Genomic DNA, 21068 nt, shown 5'->3' with positions numbered 1-21068 from the left:
GGGAATAATTGTGTTAATTAGGTAAAGTACTTAGAAGAATACCTGGACACACAGTAAAAGTACTAAGTGCTATTATTAAGATTGTATGCAGGCATTTTCTTATCTGGAGAATACATGCACATCTGTATGCATACACACAAAAACACGTGTCTGTGCAGCCACATATAAACACACACGTGCCTGCAGTCTGTTCAAGGGGGCAAAAACTGGTTCTTAGAAGGCAAAAAAAGAAACTTTCTCTTTTTATGAGAAAAGCATAGACATATATATAGTACATAAGCAGTATGTGTACACATATAGTACTTTTGTAGTGTTAAAATTTCTTAGGGTGGTAATAAGAAAAAAAAAGTCTAAAATGGTACCTTGGAAGGGAGGTAATTAAAAAGGTTGAGAAACATTGCTCTAAAGTGATTGGATATGCTTTTCTGTTTATGTTTCAGGGGACAGCATGGATTGGGGTGGTTGATGATGGTCACGTAGTTACCACATACAATGTTACAGCTGGCCAAGTGATCTTCTTCCCTAAAAATACACTACACTGGATAAAGAACGTGGGGAATGAAGACTGCTTTTTCTTGCTCTTCTTTTCCACACATGATGAACTTCAGACCCTGGATGTTGATGATGTATTTTTTTCTACACCTGAGGACATCGCTTCCAGGTCACTTAAGGTCTGTACTGAAAACTGAATCCCACCATGAGAGTATGCATTGCTTAGGCGCAAAGAAAGCATGAGAATTCATGTTTCTGGGACAGCAGTCAGTAGGGTAATAGTTGGATAATGGACTCAGAAACAAACCTTGTGTTTTTCCTAAGGATATAAAACTCATAGAGATTGTTTGTTTTATGTTTTCCTTTATGAAGGACTTTTATAGGAAACTATATGAATTTGATAGAAAGGTTATGATATAGTTAATACAAATTGCTATAATTTTTATTTCTGAAAAGCCATAAGCTAGTACAGGGAGAAGTTTGCTACAGATAATGTAATTGTGTTTTCTTAATCTAATGCAGAAGATCCCACACTTTTTCTGAACAACAGCTATTTTTGGTCTCTTCTCTGATAATGCTGGGTACAGAGGGGTCAGTCATAGATGTGACAATGTAAATAGGTGATCAGAAGAACTGATGATGGCCCATGATTGGCTATTGGAAGTGGTTCCGTGGTAAATTTAGAAATCTATCTAGTTAGGTTTTACGATCTATTTTGCAGCAGATCCTGGTCTAATTTTATAGAGAAAAGTAGAAGAAATGGGTCATTAGGGAGAGTATAGATAAACATGGAAACCAATGTATGTTTTTGTAGAAGTTTTATTGACCAGAGAAATCAACACATTTAGAACCAAAATACATCGAAAACTTAGAGGATTTTCATAAATATCACAGGTCTTAAGCTAATCGAGTTCAGCACTTTTGACTGGGCCACTGAAAACCACACTGATGCTGATACTACCCTATCCTCGACACCGACTATTCTATTGCTAAAATTTGTAGAATGTTTCACAAATATCATATGTGGTTTCTTATGTGTTTCAGCCAGAAGGTGGAATTAATTTCATTAGAACATTCCATAAACAAAAAGAAGATCAGGGAGTCAACCTTCCTCACAACTTGGCAGAACTGGTTACAAATGCTAGTTATACACAGTCTCCAGACAACCTTGTGTGGAGATACTTTTATGACCTTAAAGGTATCGTGTGTTATTTTGTGAAGCCTTTTTAGTTAAGTATTTATATATGTGATTATATAGGTGTATTGGATTGAGGTGTAAAGGGCTTTTTATTTTTGACAGTGGATCACAGTCAAGAGAAGTTTGAACAGAGTTTCTCAATAGAGTAGGTAGGAAATGTAAGAAAAGGCCTAGAGGCAAAAGAGAATGTGGCGAAAGATTTCAAAGTGTTAGGATATGTGTGGGGGCTGGAGGAGGGGATTGTAGGAGAAGAGGCTGGTGAGAGAAGAGGAGTCCAATTATGCAGGTTTTATGCAAATGAGTTTATACTTTATCTTATTGGACAAGAGGGACAATTAAGGGGTTTTAAACAAAAGAGTGATACAATTAGGTAGTTTATTTATTTGAGAGATAATTGACATACATTATATGAGTTTTAGGTGCACACATAATGATTCAATATTTATGTATATTACAAAATGATCATCACAATAAGTCAGTTAACATTATCACCATGTATACAGAACTGTTTTTCTTATACTGAGAACTTTTAAGATCTACTCTCTCAGCAACTTTCAAATATGCAATACAATATTATTAACTGTAGTTGCCATACTCTACATTATATTCCCATCATCTATTTATTTTATAACTAGAAGTTTGTATGTTTTGACTCCTTTTACCCATTTTGCCCATCCCTATCCGCAACCTCTGGCAAACACCAATCTGTTCTCTATATCTATGAGCTTTTCTTTTTTGTTTTAGATTCCACATTTAGATGAGATCATATAGTATTTGTCTATCTCTGTCTGACTTATTTCACTTAGCATAATGCTCTCAAGTTTCATTCATATGTCACAACTGGCAAGAGTTCATTCTTTTTTATGGCTGAATAATGTTCCATTGTATATATGTTACCCCACATTTTCTTTATCCATTTATTTGTTGATGAACACTTAGATTGCTTCCATATCTTGGCTATTGTAAATACTGCTGCAATGAACATGGGAGTGCAGAGATCTTTCTGAGTTAGTGTTAGTTTTGCTTTTTGAAGTGGTGACCAATTTTTTTAGAATGGATTGGAAGGGGCCAAATGAGAGGAGAGAAGATTGAGTCAGGGGCTCTTGGAGTCCCTCAAATAGGGGTGGTGGTGGCCTGCACTATGACAGTTGTGTGTGAGAGAGAACTGTTGTGAAACAGAGAGGATCTAAAGAGGTCGGGCTGACTTGAAGCGTGGGGTAGAGATGGGTATTTAGGACGCCTCTCAAGTTTTCTAGCCAGGCCTCCTGATTGAACAGTCTATTTTAAAGAGGCTACCCTATGTTGGAAATTTCAGGAGCGCTTGGAAGGTTGGATATATCTAACCACATCAGGTCAGTATCTTGGGGACACATAGGATCTGGCGTTAGCAGTTCCCACCTCATAAGTTTTTGTGACTAGAAGAGCTGTGTCCCTCACTGGGACTAAATTTGACTTTCCTTTTGCAGTACCATTTTGAAGTATTTTATCTTATTTTGTTTTTCAAACTTTATCTGACTCAGGTTCAAAAGAATATCGATTTCCAGGAGGAATAATACAACTGGCACAATATTGGAAAAATGGAAGTGAACTAAGCAAAAATGAAAAAATTTTTAGTACATTCCTGAATCAGGTAATTGAGAAAAAATAATGTTTTAATGATTATTAAGGTAGATGAAATATGAGATTTAGATAGGATTTAACCTTCTTTTGGATAAAAAGAAAACATCAAGTCAAACATTTGTCAATTTGGTTAATGTAAACTATTAATTGAGGCTTCGGTGTAGATTTGGGAACTAAATTTTTTGGCATGGATGGCTACATTAATGAAAAGACTGGATACTTGTGAGTCTTTTCTTTTTATTTGTTTTAAATGCATAATGACTAAAAGCACAGCTGTGGTGTCAAATTCCCTGATTCAGAATCCCAGTTCTGCCACTGTGTGATCCTAGGTACGTTACTCAACCAACCAAGATTTTAATTTCAGCACCTGTAAAGTGGGGAGAATAATACTACCAACCTTATAAGGTTGGTATAAGAAACAAAAGACATAATAAATGTAAAGTACATAAAAACTGCATGTCTTAGGACTACATAAATATTAGTTATGATTAAATGAATTGTTAAGTTGCTGAATAGGATGTTGGCCAAATAACTGTATTTCATGTTTTTCTTTTTCAAGCATCAAAATACCCTTGCTTTGAGTACACTCAAAATATACAACAATGGATTACGACAGCCACATTTCCATTTTAATGCGAATGAAATGGGATACGTAATAAGTGGATGTGCAAAGGTAATTTTTCTGTGAACAGTTTTTTGAACTTCTCTTTTTAATGCAGAAAGAAGCAAAGGGAAAGTATTTCTTCATCTTGGTTCAGTAGTTGGTAACATAAGAGGACTTGGTGCTAATGGCTTTCTGGGCAGTTTCCAGAAGACACCCTGCTAGGCAGCTTTCAAGATTGATTTTAGTGTGAAAAGAGGCTAAAAACATTTCAGAAGTAATAAAGAGTTATCACTCATGGTGAAAGGTCTGGAACACCTGCTTACATTTTCAGAGTTTTGCATCCTCAGGTAATGCAAGGGTTTAAGGTGCTGCCCTATGGAGAATGCGAAATCACTGTTTGCCTCTCAGTGTAATGTGAGTTGGGGCGGGTGGAGAGATGTCAAGCATCAGTAGACTGGCCATATATCCCAGTTTATCCTGAATCCTCTCGACTGTTAACAGTGCCCACTTTGACTCTTCAGAGAGTCCTGGTTTGGATGATCAATTATATGGTTAACGTAATAAAAGCAGAACTGAGTAGCACGTTGCTATAGTGATTTGACATTGGTTCTGGACTTTCATGGGGCCCCCTTGGGGAAATCTATAATGGTATACACAGGTAAAATGGGCTTCTCTAGCCTATACCTGTCTCAATCTTGACAGAACCAAACCAGACTGAAACTCACCTATTACATCATCGATAGCAAAAGTTTTGTTTTATGTTTTTTGAGGTGAAGGCTTCAGTAAATTGGAAAAGGACATTGTAATTTTTCACAAATTGTATTTCAAGGATCAGATTTTATTTTTGGTGTGCTTGCGTGCTCACATGTGTGCATTTGTGTGCACATTTAGTCTCTAACATTTTTAGGGAAGACTGTTAGGATGCTGCTCTCATAGAAGGCTGAATTTTCCCAAATACAGAGAAAGGAAGGCATGGGAGTAGTAAAACATTGAATTTTAAGTCCTTTGCCTACTAAGATACTTACCTAAGGGTAATTTATAACCCTTAATTAGAACATAGTGATTGAGGTTCTTTTTGTATCATGTTCTGCATTACTGAACTCGCTAATGGCATTTTGAGATACATTTACTTAGAGCACCTTTTGATTTTTGTGGGACTGTGCCTGAGAAACAGGAGCTTTTATGTGAAGGACCGCATCCATCTTCTGCTATTTACCCTCACTAAGAATTTCCTTTATAACCATGTGCTTTAATTCTTCTGTTCTTCACTATTAATATTTATCCTTAATGAATATTTAATTTTATTTGCTTAACTTCAAGATTTTTTTCTTCTTTAGGTGGGCATTATTAATACTCAGGGAACCACAGAGTTCGACATTCACATTGGAGATGTGATATTTTTTCCCATTGGAACGCAGCATTACATTAAGAGTGCATGTGATGAGGATTTGCTCCTCATTCTTGCCTTCAGCACTGGAGACCAGGTGAGAATAAGCGCACTGAAGAGAGATTGCTGAGTGCCATGATGTGCAGAGTACTCTGCTAACCAATATTTCTGGATCATAGGGGCCTTCAGTAAATATGTGTTGAATGAATGAATAAATGAATGAATTGGCAGAACCAATGTGCGAAGAGAAGGAGCATCAAGTAATCTTTTCATTTGGTTATAAAAGGATCCAATATATCACATTCCTTCTTAATTCCTCGAGTTCTGAACCAACTGAGAAAAAATGGCAAAGAGTAGTATATAGAGATCCATGAAGTCATTCTCATTACTAAGAAAGCAGATTTTAGAAAATGTAACTAATACCTGTGGGCAGGTAGGTTTCCTCATATCAGTCCCCAAAATTGGATTGGCCTTCGCAAGCTGAGGCAGGCCCTTATACACCTTATGGCATAAGGAAACAGAGCATGCTCTTTGAAGCTTTGCCAGCTCCCAAAGAGGGAGGAGCTGAACTGAGCATGCCCAGTTTATTCTTCCAGAATTTTCTTGGTGGAGAGAGACAGAGAAATAGAGGCTCTTGTGTATGAAAAGAAACTTTAAGCATAGTGAAGTAACATCGAGCATGATTGAACAATGCTACTATGTAGGAATAGTATTTTTTCCTATCATTTTTAAGCAAATCTGATATAAGATGATCTTTATTATAACAATACATAATACATTAATACATAAATTAGGGAGAATTACTGTGTTAAATAATTATTTGCTTTTAAAAATTCACCCAAGGTGATTTAATTAGATGCAATAATGTGTTTGTGGAACAGGAATAAACAGTGGAATTTAGATTTTTAAAAATCCTTAGGGCTAGGTTCCCTTCTGAGACTTGTAGCAGTGAGAATGATAACAGTCTGACTGGGCCCCTCTGAGGCAAATCCAGGAACTGACAGATGTTTCTCTTGCCCATGGTTCTTCTTACGAGTGAGGGCCAGTAAGATCTCCAGGGGAGAGTGCGGCATGAATTTGGCAGTGTCATCACAAGTAGGATTCACCCCTGGAGAGAGGTTCTGTCATGCTCATTTCCTATGATGACACCTATCTTCTTTGCGGGAGGTTGGAAAATTCCAGCATTTTCCTTGCTGGGTCTCCCAGTCTTCCTGGGGGTACCTGGATGAGGTTTGTGGAGAGCTAGGTGAGGAAGAGATGGAGTTGACAGCTAGCTGTAGACTTTGTTGGGTTGTGGGGAGAAGGAGCCCAGTGTTCCTTACTTTTGGTGTGGGTCTCCCTGATACTGCCACCCCTTTACCATTCTCTACAGCCGTTATATGGATAAATCATGGTGCAAAATCAAATCAAGTAAAATATAAATAGGAAAAAGAAAAAAAACCTCAAGTTATACATAGCAAGTTAGAGTTTAAAAAGTTAAGAATAAGAAAAGAGAATTTTAAAAATAAGCACAATATAAATTTTATGTAAGTGTAAAAGTATTCCAAAGGTAAACACTTAAGAATTAAATAAATATGAAGGATAAAATAAATAAGAGTTAATGTGACATGAAAGGCTAATACCAACAAATTAAAACTTAAAATATGAAAGAAGGATAAAAATAACAATTGACACCTGTTAAATACAAGCCAAAAATTAAAGAGTATAAATCTTTTAAAAAAAGAATAGAAATAGGAAGTTCTTTTCTTAAATGGAAAAAAACCCCACAAAACAATTTAAGAGAGTGATCCACAACAGGGAAGAAAGAAATGAATCAGAGTTTTAGGTAGGAGGAATTTTTTTTTACCTCTGCCCCTACCCTCCGGATTATCTGATATCCCACTTGAGAGGGGATAGTCCCCCACTACTCTCTCAGAGTAGGAAACGTTTCTAGTGCGGATATGTTTCGCATAAGGGGTATAAAGATAGAGGCAGAGGTGAACACATGCCCGGAGAGAAACACAGAATAAGAGACAGAGACCCAGAGAGAGAGACATACATGCCCAGAGACATACACAGATGGATACAAAGAGAGATGCATAGAGAGAAAAATACATGCTTAGAGACAGACACAGAAATAAAGACATGCAGAGAAGCAGACACAGAGAGAGGGAGAGAGATCTACAAAGGGAAACATACAACACAGAGACACACAAATAGAAGGAGACACAGAGACATACATACAAAGAGGGATAGACACTCATAGAGAGACAGAAGCAGAGACACAGAGAAGGAGAGACACACAGGCACATACATACATACACACAGACAGGCAGTCCTGTGCACAGAAGGACACAGAAAGACACACACACATACACATGCACAGGGACAGACAGACATAGGGGCCACACACATAAACAAAAGAGAGATTCAGAGACAAATAAGCACGTGCGCGCGTGCACACACACACAGAGACACACACACAGACATAGAGAGAGGCAGAAACACACAGTGAGAGAGATACATAGAGAAACACACCAATGCAGAAATTGAGGGAGCCTACTGGGAAAGAGGTGGCGTCAGAGAAAGAAAGAGAGGGAGAGAGATAAAGACAGTGGTAGGAAGAGTGGACAAGGACAGACAGTCACTCCCACCTGGCTGGATAGTCAGGCCAGAGAGGCAGAAGTTATTGACTCAGCAGAGAGGTCAGTCTCTGGCTTTGGAGCAAGAGGACCACTTACCAGGCAGTGAGATTTGCCTCCATCATGTGCCCCTGGGCATGGTGCTCTGAGAAGCTGTTTTGTCACTAGTCCCTGCTCACAGGAAGACAGAGAGCCCTGTTCCCTCATCAAAGAGAACTCTTTTTTCAGTAGGATGGGGATCCTTTCTAAAGGAAGCTTCAGATGCCCCAGCACATCTAGCCATCAGTCAGACTTTCCTTATTCTCATAGTTTAAAAGGTGAGCTCCCCAGGCAAGGGAAGAACAGGCACACAGGGTGACCATTCACAGGAATTCATAGCTGTGCAAAGTTAAACAGCCAAGTACTCACTCTGTGGTTTTGTAAGTGCCTCAATGCCTGTAAGGTCTTTGTAGGAACCTGAGTAGTTACTGATACATCTTTTGGTTTCCATTATCAGCTGCAAACCCTTGACATGGATGATTACCTCCAGGCCACAGCAGACCATATTCTGGCCCAGCTTTTCTTCAAGAAACAAAGTGAGTTTAAGAAGATCCCCAAATTCAAGGAGGACCAGGCAATCAACTTGCCTTAGATTTGCTGATGAGTTCATATTTGTTCTTCCTTCTTCATTTGTTATTATTGTTTTAAATGAACTTGGCTAATGAACCTGGAGCTAGCTCTTCACAGCGTGGACAGGCGAAAGCTAAGCAGCACTATGGGCTCATTTAGCCAATAGTGACTGTGGGCAGTTCATGCTAAGAGGACATTTAGTACACTCTGTGTAGATTAGTGGATCTATGGAGGCGATCTTATAAATTCAATAATTATATTTGGGTATGGATTTTAGTATATGTGTATATATTTGTTTATTTTTCCCTTTGTTACTTCAAATTTATTACTCCAAATGAAAATCCATTATTTTCATGCATATCAGTAAGTCTTAGTACCGAGCATGTATTTTTGTTATTCATCACTGTGAAAGGAAGTAGGTCAGCCTACATGTGGACATATTGAGGCACTGGAACTCAGATACATCGAACCTTGTATGGAGACTTTATTATGGCACCCTAAGCCAGTGATTCCTAACCCTTTGGTTGGCATGAAAATAGTTTTTATAATGCCCAAAATTTCAAGGCCTAACTCATGTGAGTAGTTGTATACTTATTGTATATTAGTTGAGAAAATACTTGGTAAGCTAATTATGAATTCAATACTTTCTTTGAATGTATTTGGATTTTCTTAATCATATCAACTATTTAAAGTCGAGGAATAGCCATCTCTATATTTGAGAAGCACATGGTTTATTTATTTTATACGCAATGCTGGCTGTGTATATGGATCCAAGGACCACTTGTCATCACTTGGAAGCTGGCAGGGGCTGGTGGTCTCTGAGCTGGGGGCCAGAGTCTTAAGTAGAAAACAATTCGGTTATATCTAATCTTTGTTTTTTGTTTATAATTTATTTTAACAGACATTTGGTACCCCCACATGTGGCTTGGGTACCACCATCAGTTCTGGGCTACCCTATACACAATTCTAAAGTCAATATAGCTGATTTTTAATGCTTTTGACCACCATCCCTTATCAGTTATTCCCCTGATACCGAATGGGATTTTTAGATGTCTTAAGATATTCGTTCTAAGGCTAAAAAGAACCTGTATGTTCCTTTCTCTTCTCTATCTCTTTCTAGCTCTGTTAACTACAAATACAGAATTCAGTAGGTGTCAGAATGGCTCACTTTTAGCATGGGAAGTAGCTGCCTACATAATGTGCACAGTCAGATCATTAAAGGCCTGTTATCTCTTGGAACCACCTTAACTGTGTGTTTGCCTTATTACCCTTTTTTGGGAGAGCCAGCCAAGATCAGAGCTTGGTAGCAATGTGAGTTTTGTGCTGGTGGAGGTGTTTTGAAGAGACTTTGTAGGGAGTGGGTCCAGGGGAGGAACATGGTTGAGAAGATGCAGGGAACAGCACAGGGCAAAGGGTGTATGGGAGGAGGATATCCAGATAGGGGGAAATAGTCATAAAAGGTAAACGGCAATGTGTGCAGACAGATGTTGTCTATGAATTTTGTTTTACTTTGAGAATTTTTAAATATATTATTAACTGGTTCATAATCCATTTTCTTGTATCAGGAAGTATTGTGTCAGATTACTATGTGGTCATTTAATAAAGATTTTATACATCATTGTGTATTTTTTGCCATTGTAGTTTTGAATGAAATCTGTTCTTATGATTTTATGTATTTGAAGCATTATTGGATTCCCTCTATGCACCCTTGAAATGTGACTTAGGAATCCAATCCACCACATATTTAAAAAAGAAAAATCTTAAAAATAAAACTCTAATGGAGACAATTTAATTGGAACATTGTTGGTATATTATTTCATGGGAAGATATGTTTTTAACTTTCACTTAGTTCTAATTTCAGTCCTTTTATCCTCTGTGGGATGCTGATTTCTGGCTTATCATTTTTTTTTTCTAGGGTAACTTAGTCCACTAATAATCAAATGCTTTTAGACTTTTTGGTATATTTACTTTATTACCAGATCAGTAGACTGAAGAATGAAATTGCAATCAGACTGATTATTTACTGCTCATCATTTAGGCAAAACTCAGACATTTGACTGAAATCCTCCTTTAAAACTGAACCCACATTAACCATTTTAAACACACAGTATAAGATGGCCACATTTGATTCAGTCGAGATGATATAAATTGTACATTAAATGTTTTTAAAAAATCTTTAAAAAGAACTTTCTTTTAATAGCAGCTTTGAATAACTGAATGGAATGACTTGATTTGAGTAGAGGAAGTACAGTTTAAGAAAACCACTGAATGTTCCTTATTATTTCTAAATAGTGGAAGGTGGTTGTAACTTTTTTTTCATATTCTCATCCTTTCCTATTGAATAATCAGACTGCTTTTTATCACCCAACTGATTAGGGAAAAGAGTATAGTTACTTTACTATAAAACTTGATTCCCAATGACCTTAATTTCTCAACGGTCGAAAGTGATTCAGCAGTATAATATTATTGCTTAAGAAATTAATGAGGAAAGAAAGCAAAAAAAAAAAAAAAAAGCTACAGCAATTTTGTGCTATAATTTGAAGATACAAGTGATGTCTCCCCCATTCTCTGTACTCACCAAAGCTTAATGAAACTGGTATGGCCACTTTGGATCACTGTTCCCTGAAAAGGCTGGAAGACACTGGAAAGCCCAGAAAAGAACAGTGGTAGCTAACGACGTGGAAACTCTTTACTTCATTGTACTGAAGTTGGAACTGTTTGGAAAAAAGAAGTTAAGGGATGACTTAGCACCATGAAATTATGGAGCTGGTAGAGGCCACATATCATTTAGTCTCATTGTTTTAATTTGCAGAAATGGGAAATGAGACTCAAAAGGGTAAGTGGCCAGTAAGATATTCGAGACCAAAGTCCAGGTCTTTTAAGGTACCCTCCCTTCCCTTGTAGTGTATTTTTGGTTACTGTCTTCAGGTATATGAGAGATTCCTCTACATGAAGCAGAATATACTAGAAAGTGCACCGTGTTCAAGTGGGAGAGGTGGCTTATGCTATCTACCAATCAGCAGTCCCTCCAACAGCACTGCTTCTCCTTTGCTGGGCCTCCACATGCTGGATGCCCAGGTCCCAGCTGCTTTCTGTAGGGATGGTCAGAGCCTCCTGAGATCACAGGTCACTATATTCATATCTAGTCAAGTACTCGCTGCTTGTGTTTTAGTTTAAAATTTTTATTCAGATTTTTTTTCATTGTGATAAAATATACATAACATAAAATTTACCATTTTAACCATTTTCAAGAGTATAATTTGGTGGCATTAAGTGCATTCATATTATTGTGTAGCCATCACCATCATCCATCTCTAGAACTTTTTCATCATCCTAAGCAGAAAGTCTGTACCCATAAAACACTAACTGCCTACTCATCTCTCCCCCCAGCTCCTGGTAACCTCTACTCTACTTTCTGTCTCTATGAATTTGACTATTCTAGGTATCTCCCTAATATACATGTGGAATCATATAATAATATAATACTCATTGTTTGTTTTTATGAGGTTCTTGCTCATTTTTAAAAACGATGCTTTTACTATGTGCTTTGAGCTAGGGTATACAAGAAACATAAGATGTGGCCTCAGAATTTTTAATGTAAATGTTACTAATTCAATGCTGTATTTCTCTTCTCTCCCTACCTCTTCCCTGGATGAATTCTGCCCTTATGATGAATATTCAAAAATAATTCTTTTTTTAAAATTCAGATTATATTAGTGAGGCCAGAGCAACAAATGTGAAAAAAAAAAAAAGCCATTAGTTTACATTATGCCCTCATATTTCCAGAGAAGGCAACACACAACCCCTTAGGTAATTCCTGTTCCAGTGTCCTTGGCCCTAAAAGATTTTTCACAATTCTCATAAAATGTCTTTTCCCTAATTTTGTTTGAGGTGAGCCTTCATTCTAGGCCCTAAAGTTTAAACACCAAGATAAGAGTGTTTGAATTTTGTTTTTGTTTTTTTTTTAAATATTAACAAGAAACTTCGAACGGCCTCAATGGGTGTCCTTCACATCTCTTAGTTCTGTAATGCCCAACTTAATCATTTTATTATGCAGATTCTTCCTTGGTTCAGAGTGTAGAGTATCTGAAAGGAAGTAAGTTGAGATGTGCAAGTTGAATGGGATATTGTACCACTTTGGCTGGAGTGAGGGAGAACTCAGGCAAGGCATTAGCAGACATCGAAAATGCCCACTTTAGATGTCAGGTCGATGAAAAGATTTAAAAATTTTAAGTTGTCACTCAGAAAAAAAATGCAAAGCAATTAGTAACCACTTTTTTTTTTTAAATCTCTTTTTAGGAAATTGGGCAATTAAGAGGCAGGGTTTTTAATTTGTTTTTGTTTTGGTATTAAGGGTACAGTGTGCAGTAGATGTTAGTAGCATCAGGAATAAATTAAATGAAAAACAGAACACTTACTATGAGCACTGTTCTATTATCGTCCTTGGAGATGATTTTGTCTCTGTTCATAAGAAGTTAAATATAGTAAAAGCCAATAAGAAAACTGTTCTGTCAGCCAGGATGGATTATCCTTTCAAATGTACTTTCTCCTGTCTTGTGAAATAAGCCGTGGGAGATGAGTGTACCAGTTTATAGTACTGAGATCCCACCTGGCCTGGGTGTGGGAAGGAACTCTTAAATATACAGACAGCTGCAGATTGAGAGAGTCAGAAACACACAAATGAAAAGGGAAAACTGTGAGTTTAGCTTTTGTTTTAAAATTCCGTAACTCAGTCAAGAGCCGGAGCAGAACTCCTGAGCCTTCTTCCGATGGGAGAGCTTGAATTTTCTCCATAAAATATTTGCTTTTTTATGGGATAATTTTCTAAATGAGCACGGCCAGCTTCAGCCCATATCTTTAGCTACCACCCTTTAGGTTTTTAACTTTTAACCTCTTATTTAAATATAGCATACATGGAGAAAAGTGCATACATCACAAGTGTAAGCTTGTCGCAAATCGAACATGTCCATCCAACCAGCACCTTGGCGTTGGCAGCCCTGGGAGAAATTTAGGCTGAAAGTGGATTTTAGAGAAAGTGGGAAGACACAGAGCAATGGTTGCTGTCATTTGAGATGGTAAGGGAGATACAGACCCTCCTGTAACTTTGCAGTGACTGTAGGAAGGGGTTTCAGAGTGGTGGAATGTGGGGCAAGGGAAGTGGTAAAACCTTTTGGCAAGTCCCTTCTTCCATTTCTTGACACTGGCTGCCTTTCTGGAAAAGTCACTCTAGAGGCAACGACTCATTTGGCGGGGTCCCCTCCATTCTCCTCTTCTTGCGGCATGTAGACCATTTCTACTTGGAACATGAAATATTAAAAATTCTCTATATACAGGCATTTCCCAAACCCAACACATAAAGGTCAAGCGCAACAGGATACTCATGTTTTGAATGGAATATGGATGGAAAATTTGAATTTAAGTATTTTGGGACAGATGCTGGTAAGGGCAGCTTGATCTGAATGATGAACTGGATGCAGGGCTGGGGCTCTAGCCATTGGTTACATATCCATAATAGGCATGTAGGAAATTAATATGAATTTGAATTAGTATCTGAAGTCTTTCTTCAAAGTACCCTTGTTCAAAGGAGAGAAAAAACCCACCCATTAAGTATCATAGGCCAGATTACTCTGTCACCTGCTGCGGTATCTCTGTGACCATCTGGAATGCCAAATGGTCTGTTACTGTGTTTTAAAGACTCCCTACTTATAGTGACCCCACTTCCTTCACCAAAGGTGCCCTATGTGCCACTGTATTCCTGCCTTCCACATCCTTGACCTCACGGTACTATAATACTCAGGAAGGCTGAAAGAGAAAAGAGACCCCTCAGAGCTGGGAAGGGACCATATAAATCACCTAGTTCAGGAAGTCCAAGCTTTTTCCTACAGGGCCCCCAAGTAGCCTCCATAGGGTTTGAACTTGGAGAAGGGATGAGCCAAACGGAGTCGCTCAAGGCCCTTACCAGCCTTCACCCTGCCGTGCTTCAACAAAAAAGAGTTTGAAATGCAATGAATAATCCAATCTTCCCTTTCTAGATAAGGAAATTGGGGCCTGAAGAGCTGACTTTCTTGATACAAAGAGTATGAGAGCGGCAGTGATAAAACTGCTCTAGAAATTTGATGATTTGTGGGAATCAGAACCCAGATGTCACTGTGGAGGAGGGAGTTAAAGGGCACGTAACTTCATAAAGTTTTAATTTCTTTGAGAAATTTTAACCTTCCCAAGGATGTGCTTGCCACCTTCTTTTGATTCTCTACATTTTTAGAACACAGCTTTGGAGAGCTGTACACACAGTTTCAGGAAAAATTTCACTGACAACTTTCAGCTAGTGCTTCTCGTGGCAATGTGAGGCCAAACATGGGTACTATGATGAAGACCGTTCCTTTCATTTAGGCTTGTCTTTAGTTCACAGCTCCCTCCCATCCCATAGAGAAGGCCATAAACATGTCTAATCCACATTCCATAATTCCTGGATGACTGCTTAACTTTTGATGGTGCTAGAGATCCTTTCTTTCACTCCTCCACCTGCCTAAACCCATCTATTAGACACTCTGCTCCCCAAAACTCTCTTATATGCAACTGTCTACGTGATATTTTCACTTGCTTATCTAATTAGCATCTCCGACTCAACATGACCAAAAGTGAATTTCTGATCTCTCCCAAATCAACTCCACCTGAGCATTTTTCCTCTTGGTTAATAGCACCTCTTTCCTTCCAATTACTCAAGCCCAAACCTTCAGAGTAACTCTTGTCTCTTCTCTATCTCACACTCTCCAACCACACTTTCAGCAAATCTTGGACCTGACCAGTTCGCACTACCTCCACTGCTACTCCCTTGGTTTGAACCACTATCATTTCTCCCGTTTTGTTTTCTTTCCGCCTTTGCAAACCACTTTCAGTCTATACTTAACAAAGTAGTCAGAGCGATGCTTTCTGTAAATAAGTCAGATCATGTCATCCTTTCTTTAAAACACTCCAGGGGCTCCCTATTTTGCTCAGAAAAGCAAAAAGATTTTACTCTTCATTTCCCACCCCCTTCATAAGCCACTCCTCTAAGTCGTACCCAAGCCACAACATTTCAAGCCAGGCTACACGCCCTTCCATGAACTTCCTCTTTCATGGTCACCCCCTCCGTGTGTCACTTTCATAGCATCTCTGGCTTCATCGCTACTACTTTTGCTCCAGGTCACTCCACTCCAGTCATACCAGTCTCCTTCCTGAGCCTCAAACTTCCTTGGCATGCTTTTGAATTAGGGCATTTGACTGGTGGTGCCTTCTGCATGGACCACACCAGCCAAATTTCTAACCCCTTCTTACCTTCAGAACTTTGCTTAAATGTCACTTCCTCAATAATCATCCTGCCACCCCTCATATGTCCCTCCCCACCCATTCTTGCATATAGATATGCATAAGAATATTTCTAGATATAGAATAATTGGAGGAAATGCTTGGAAGTCTCGCGAGACCTGCCGCCCGAACTGTATGCCGGGAAACGGTATTGCTCCGTTTGCTCCCGCTGGCGGAGGCCGCAGGGAGACCACAGGGCCTGGAGTTGCTGTAAAAGACGGGAACGGGCAGGAGTTGGTCGGAGCTACAGCAAACTTCCTCAGAAAGTCTTTGAAATTGCAAGTCCCTGAGTGGGTGCTGGCACGGCAAGAGTTTATTCCCTACTGTGAGAACTGATTCTGCGCACGAGCTGCTTCCACAGCTCAGCCTTTGTCCCTCATGGGCGGCACTGGGGTCCATTCGGTGACCAGCATCTATGAGGACGTCAGAGAAATGGCGTCGTGCTCAGCCACAGCAGCTGAGGTTCTGGGAGTGTGGCTCGCAGGGTCCGCCTAGCCTTGGAGAGGCTATGAATGGTGGAAAAGGACCAAGATGGGGTCGCAGACTGATATCTCAGGAGGGAGAACTCTGGACAGGATCGTCGGACAGGAAATAGCTGCCAAAATGAGGCGTTAGAACAAATGATTGTCAGAGATAGTTGGGTTCAAGGTAACACATTTTTGCCAGCCGTTGCCAAACACCGTCTAGAGTCTGCTAATTTACTCTCTCATCAGCCGTGTGTTAATTCCTTACTCCAAACCCTTGATAACACTGCGTTATCATTAAAAACAAAACAAAACAAAAAAACTCTCCAAACTTTGCCACTCTCATAGGCAAGTAATTATGTATTATTGTTTTAGTTTATATATCTTTGATTACTACTGAGGACGAACATCTTTTTACCTCTTTATTGATAATTTGTGAGTTTTACTTCCATGAATTGTCCTTTGTCTATTTTTCTTTTTTAAAAACTTGTCAAATTATAAAATCTCTTTAGGAATTAACCGCGTCTTACCATTACACATAGTACTTGCTTTTTATCTTTTATGGTGTTTTTCTGGTCATGTGAAAGTTTTAAATGTTTAGGTAGTCAACTATGTCAACCTTTTTTTTTTTAAATGAGATCTAGTTTTGTGGACTTGATTAAAAGAGTGTCTCTCACCCCTCCTCATGTGAATACTTATCTATATTTCCTTCTGAGTTTTCTCTGATTTTATCATTACATTGAACTTTTTATGTAATCTAGAGTTTATAGGTTTAATATGTGTGATAGGTTGCAAAAATGGCTATAATTATCCACCTTTCTCAGTATGCACCCTTCTCTGCAATATGACAGTTGCGGATCTGCCCACCAGGAGGTGGGATCTGTTTCCCCACATCTTAAGTCTGGGTTGGACTTCAGACTCCCATTGACCAACAGAACGGAGTGGGAATGACAATGTGCCAGTTCCAAGACTAGACCTTAAGAGACCCTTCTTCCTTCTGTTCACTCCCTCAGAACTCTTCAGGGTTACCATGTGAAGAAGCCTGCTGGGTGAAGAGATTAATGTGACCCTGTTGCTCTCGATCACTCAAGGAGACAGCAAGCTAACTTCCAGAGATGTGAATGAGATTATCTGAGAACAGTTCCCAAAAATATCAGCTGAGTGGTTGGTAGCTGACAGTAGCAGACACATGAATGAGCCCAGCCAAGACCTGAGGAAGAGCTGCTTTGGTGAGTCTAGCCCAAATTGCTGACCCACAGAAAAGTGAACTGAATAAATGGTGGTGGTTTTTAAGCCCCTAGGGTTTGGAGCTTGCCTTGTTTTGTAGCAAAAGGTAACTGAGATATGAAGTACGGAATCCCATTTTATTTTTCCAAGAGTTAGCATGTGGTCTAACGTCATTACTGAATAGGTCATCTTTCCTCTACTGATTTGAAATGTCACTTTTATTTCAAATATATTGTCTCGATTGTGCCTCTGGGTTCTCCATTAAATTCTCCTGATTTGTCTGTCCTTTATGTAATAGCCTTGCTCAATGATATGTTTCAACATGTGGAAGGATAGGTCTCACTTCAGTACTCATTTCTCCTACGATTCTTAGCTATTCTTGTATTTTTATTATTCCAGATGAACTTGGTATTATTTTCCCATGTTTCAAAAAAAATATGTTGGGCATTTGATTGGAGTGGTATTAAGCATAAACTTAAAAAAAAAATTTAAATGTCAGTATTTTTTAATTTTATGCTTAAAATATTAAACTGTCTTATCTAGAAACACAACATTAAGTTGTCTTATCTAGAAACACAATATTTTAAATCAATTAAATATTTTATATATTTCAGAATTTTTTAGTTTTCTTCATATAGCTTTTTCACCATTCTTATTAAATTGATCTTTTATATTTAATTTTATATTAAAATGGGATTTTTGTTATATTTTACAATTGATTATTTTTGCTATTTAAGAAAACTATTGACCTTAATATGTTAACTTTGTAACTGACCCTTTATGAATTCTCTATTAAAAAAAATGTTTAAAATTGGGTTTCTCAGCTATACACATCATATTGCAAATAGTGATGAATTTTCCTCCTTTCCAATATTTTTTCCCCTCTCTTTAGTTGTTGCATCTTATTGCTTTGGTTAGCATTTATAGAATAATGTTAAAGAACAGTGGTGATGTTGTTTTTCTGAATCTTGCCTGTATTGTTTTCTTTAAATAAGATAGTGACTATTTTTTTAGAGCATGGTCCATGTTTGTTCTTTTATTATTTCTCCCATGATCCTTAGCACACTGCCTTGCATATATTTAACATTAAACAAATATTTAGTAATTCAAAGATCAAACACTTGTTGTGGACCTTCCTTGCGTCAGGCATTGTACTAGGAACTGGGTGTGCAAAGGTTATGATAATGTTCCCCAGCTTCCAGGTTCTTCTAGTCCATTAATATTGTATGGGCTTTGGAGTTGGATAGAGCTACAGCCTAACCCTGGCCTTGTGTCTTACTGCTTGTTGGACTTTGGAAAGTTTATGTCACCTTTCTAAATTTCAGTTTAATACCCCTGAAAATCTGGAAATGAATGGCAACCCTCTCATGAGTTTGTTGGGAAGACTGGATAATATATGTATAAAAGGAGTTCTAAGTAAATGAATGGAATAGAAAATATAGGAATAACAGCTATGGAGGAGGGAACTATGGCCTCAGATTTGGACATGTTAAGTTGAAAGTGCTAAATGGAGTTGTATGTTGGGCGGTTGAATATGCAGATCTGAAATTTGGAGAGATTGAAATTTATAAATGTCACTACTTAGGTCCTTAATGTTTCAAGGCCCCCCAAATCACTCTAGCCACTATAAAAAGGGTGTTTTTTTTGGGGGGGGGGTGGGTTGGTAGGGAGAGAGGAAATACATATGAGGCTAAATTTAAGATAGAAAGCCACCAGAATGGACGCAGCTCAAGGATGAGAGAATTATCAGGTGAGGTAAGTGCCGTAGAATGGTTCAGTGAGCTGGGAATGAAAAAGCCCACTGGTGCTGGCATTCAAAAGGTTTCTTACCAGTGCCTTCTCAGGAGCAGCTCCACAGGCGGGATGGGAGCAGAAGCCTGACTGCAGCGCAAGTGGGAAGTGAGAACAGAGAGAGCAGCTCTGTAGGGAAGACAGAGGTAAGTACCATGCTGTCCACTTGCTTGGATTCAGATGTGTCTCTGGGAAAGTCTGTGGGTGGTTACACCTGAAGCTTATTTCTATTAGGGGCTGAGGCACTCCTTTGGCAGGTAGCTAATAGAGTATAGCTTCCAATGAGAGAGATCTCCCAGTCTGGTAATGGAATGCAATATGGCTTCAGCACATTGAGGATTCTGGAGAATGTAGAGCACCTTTGACTTTTCAAGAGCTCTAGAAAGACAAGGAGTTTATCAGTAGACCAGGTCTTTATTAGCGGCATAGGCTGCGGTGCTTGGCAAGTAGGATAGAAGATGCATTGGTTTCAGGCATAATTATGATACTCAGTGTTAGCAGTAGTGGCTGGAAGATGTGAGGTACCTAGAAGAAATGACACAGGTGCTTTCTAGAGGAGGCAGTTCCCAATGGGTATGGTAACACGAGAAGAGATGGTGGCTGGGGGACTCCACATGATACCTGACTGGGCTTGACTGTGAGTACATTTGAGGGAGCTCATGGGGATTCTCAAATACATAAGGGGAGTTTGAAGGATTTAGGGGACAGGTAAGTGTAAGAGCCAGCATAATATGGGTGGTGGGTGTTCCTATGATTTTTGGTGTACTTATGAGCTAGAGTATATCTGAGGCAGCAAGGATTACCAAGTGAAGAAATTGTTCCTATATAGGCCACAGGAACCCTAGCAGAGCAAGACAATGTACTGTTGTCTCTGGGACTGTCTCTGCATTTCAAATGATTTTAGTGGGACACACACACACGCGCAAGCACGCACACACAAATTCTGGGTGAAATAATCTAGGAATAATGGGTTAAAGACTATTGTACAGGTATTCTTAATAGATCCTTTTATTAAAGGCCTCTGGTATCTTGATCCATTCAACTCATATTGATTGAAGACCTACCAGGTGAACTAGGTACGATGGTGAATACCACAAACACGGTCCCCACAGTCTAGAAGGGGAGACAATGCTAATAGATCATGAATCTCTAGTAGGAAAGGTATTCAGCACTCTCCACATTTATACCATGAATCCTTTCTTAAGGAACACCTATTAACAGCTCTCGTGTTCTTTGGAGTGCAGTTTGGGAGCACTGCGCAGTATGAAAATAAAAGAAAGGGGAGGAAAGCTGGGACAGTGAGGCATGGATAACTGGTGTCTGAGTAAAGGACATTAAACTAATAAAAGAAAGGCAAAGAAAGAAACAATATACACTGTAAAAAATGTTTGTAAATTATCAACAAATCTCAGATTGTGGGGAGATGAGATGAAGGAGATTCTGGATTGCCTTGATCCTTCAGAGCCCTGGGGACTTTGGTACAAGAGCTGGGTTGTTCACATTGTTAAGAATTGAGTGTCACGTAAGGCACAAAAATCATACAATGCTGGTCCAGGTTTGAGGACTGTGAAAAATGATGATCAGGACTTGGTTTAGGTAACTTTTACTTCGGTTCACTAGCATAGTATTCCTTCCTCTCTCTGCCCACTCATCCTTGCCACTATCCATTCCTCCCCCCTCTTTACCTCTCTCGCTTCTTCCCTTGTTTTTT

General features: G+C 38.8%; 1 protein-coding gene and 1 pseudogene across 3 annotated transcripts in view; both read left to right on the top strand.

Annotated features, from left to right (window-relative positions):
* Positions 1–10329, top strand: part of LOC102893853 (legumin J) — a 29946-nt gene extending 19617 nt beyond the window's left edge. For all 3 annotated transcript variants that reach the window (XM_025038559.1, XM_015595659.2, XM_015595658.2), the window contains 6 exons: positions 441–671; positions 1537–1690; positions 3211–3320; positions 3870–3983; positions 5252–5398; positions 8419–10329. In XM_025038559.1, coding sequence (XP_024894327.1) covers positions 441–671; positions 1537–1690; positions 3211–3320; positions 3870–3983; positions 5252–5398; positions 8419–8553 — 891 coding nt within the window. In that variant the 3' untranslated portion in view covers positions 8554–10329. The remainder of the gene's footprint in view (positions 1–440; positions 672–1536; positions 1691–3210; positions 3321–3869; positions 3984–5251; positions 5399–8418) is intronic.
* A 5681-nt stretch (positions 10330–16010) lies between these two features.
* LOC112469240 overlaps positions 16011–21068 on the top strand; it is a 10161-nt pseudogene continuing 5103 nt past the window's right edge.

The sequence above is a fragment of the Pteropus alecto genome, unplaced genomic scaffold (genome assembly GCF_000325575.1).
Source record: "Pteropus alecto unplaced genomic scaffold, ASM32557v1 scaffold146, whole genome shotgun sequence".
Lineage (NCBI taxonomy): Eukaryota > Metazoa > Chordata > Mammalia > Chiroptera > Pteropodidae > Pteropus > Pteropus alecto.
The sequence above is the reverse complement of the archived record's forward strand: the minus strand, read 5'-3'. Positions and strand labels throughout refer to the sequence as shown.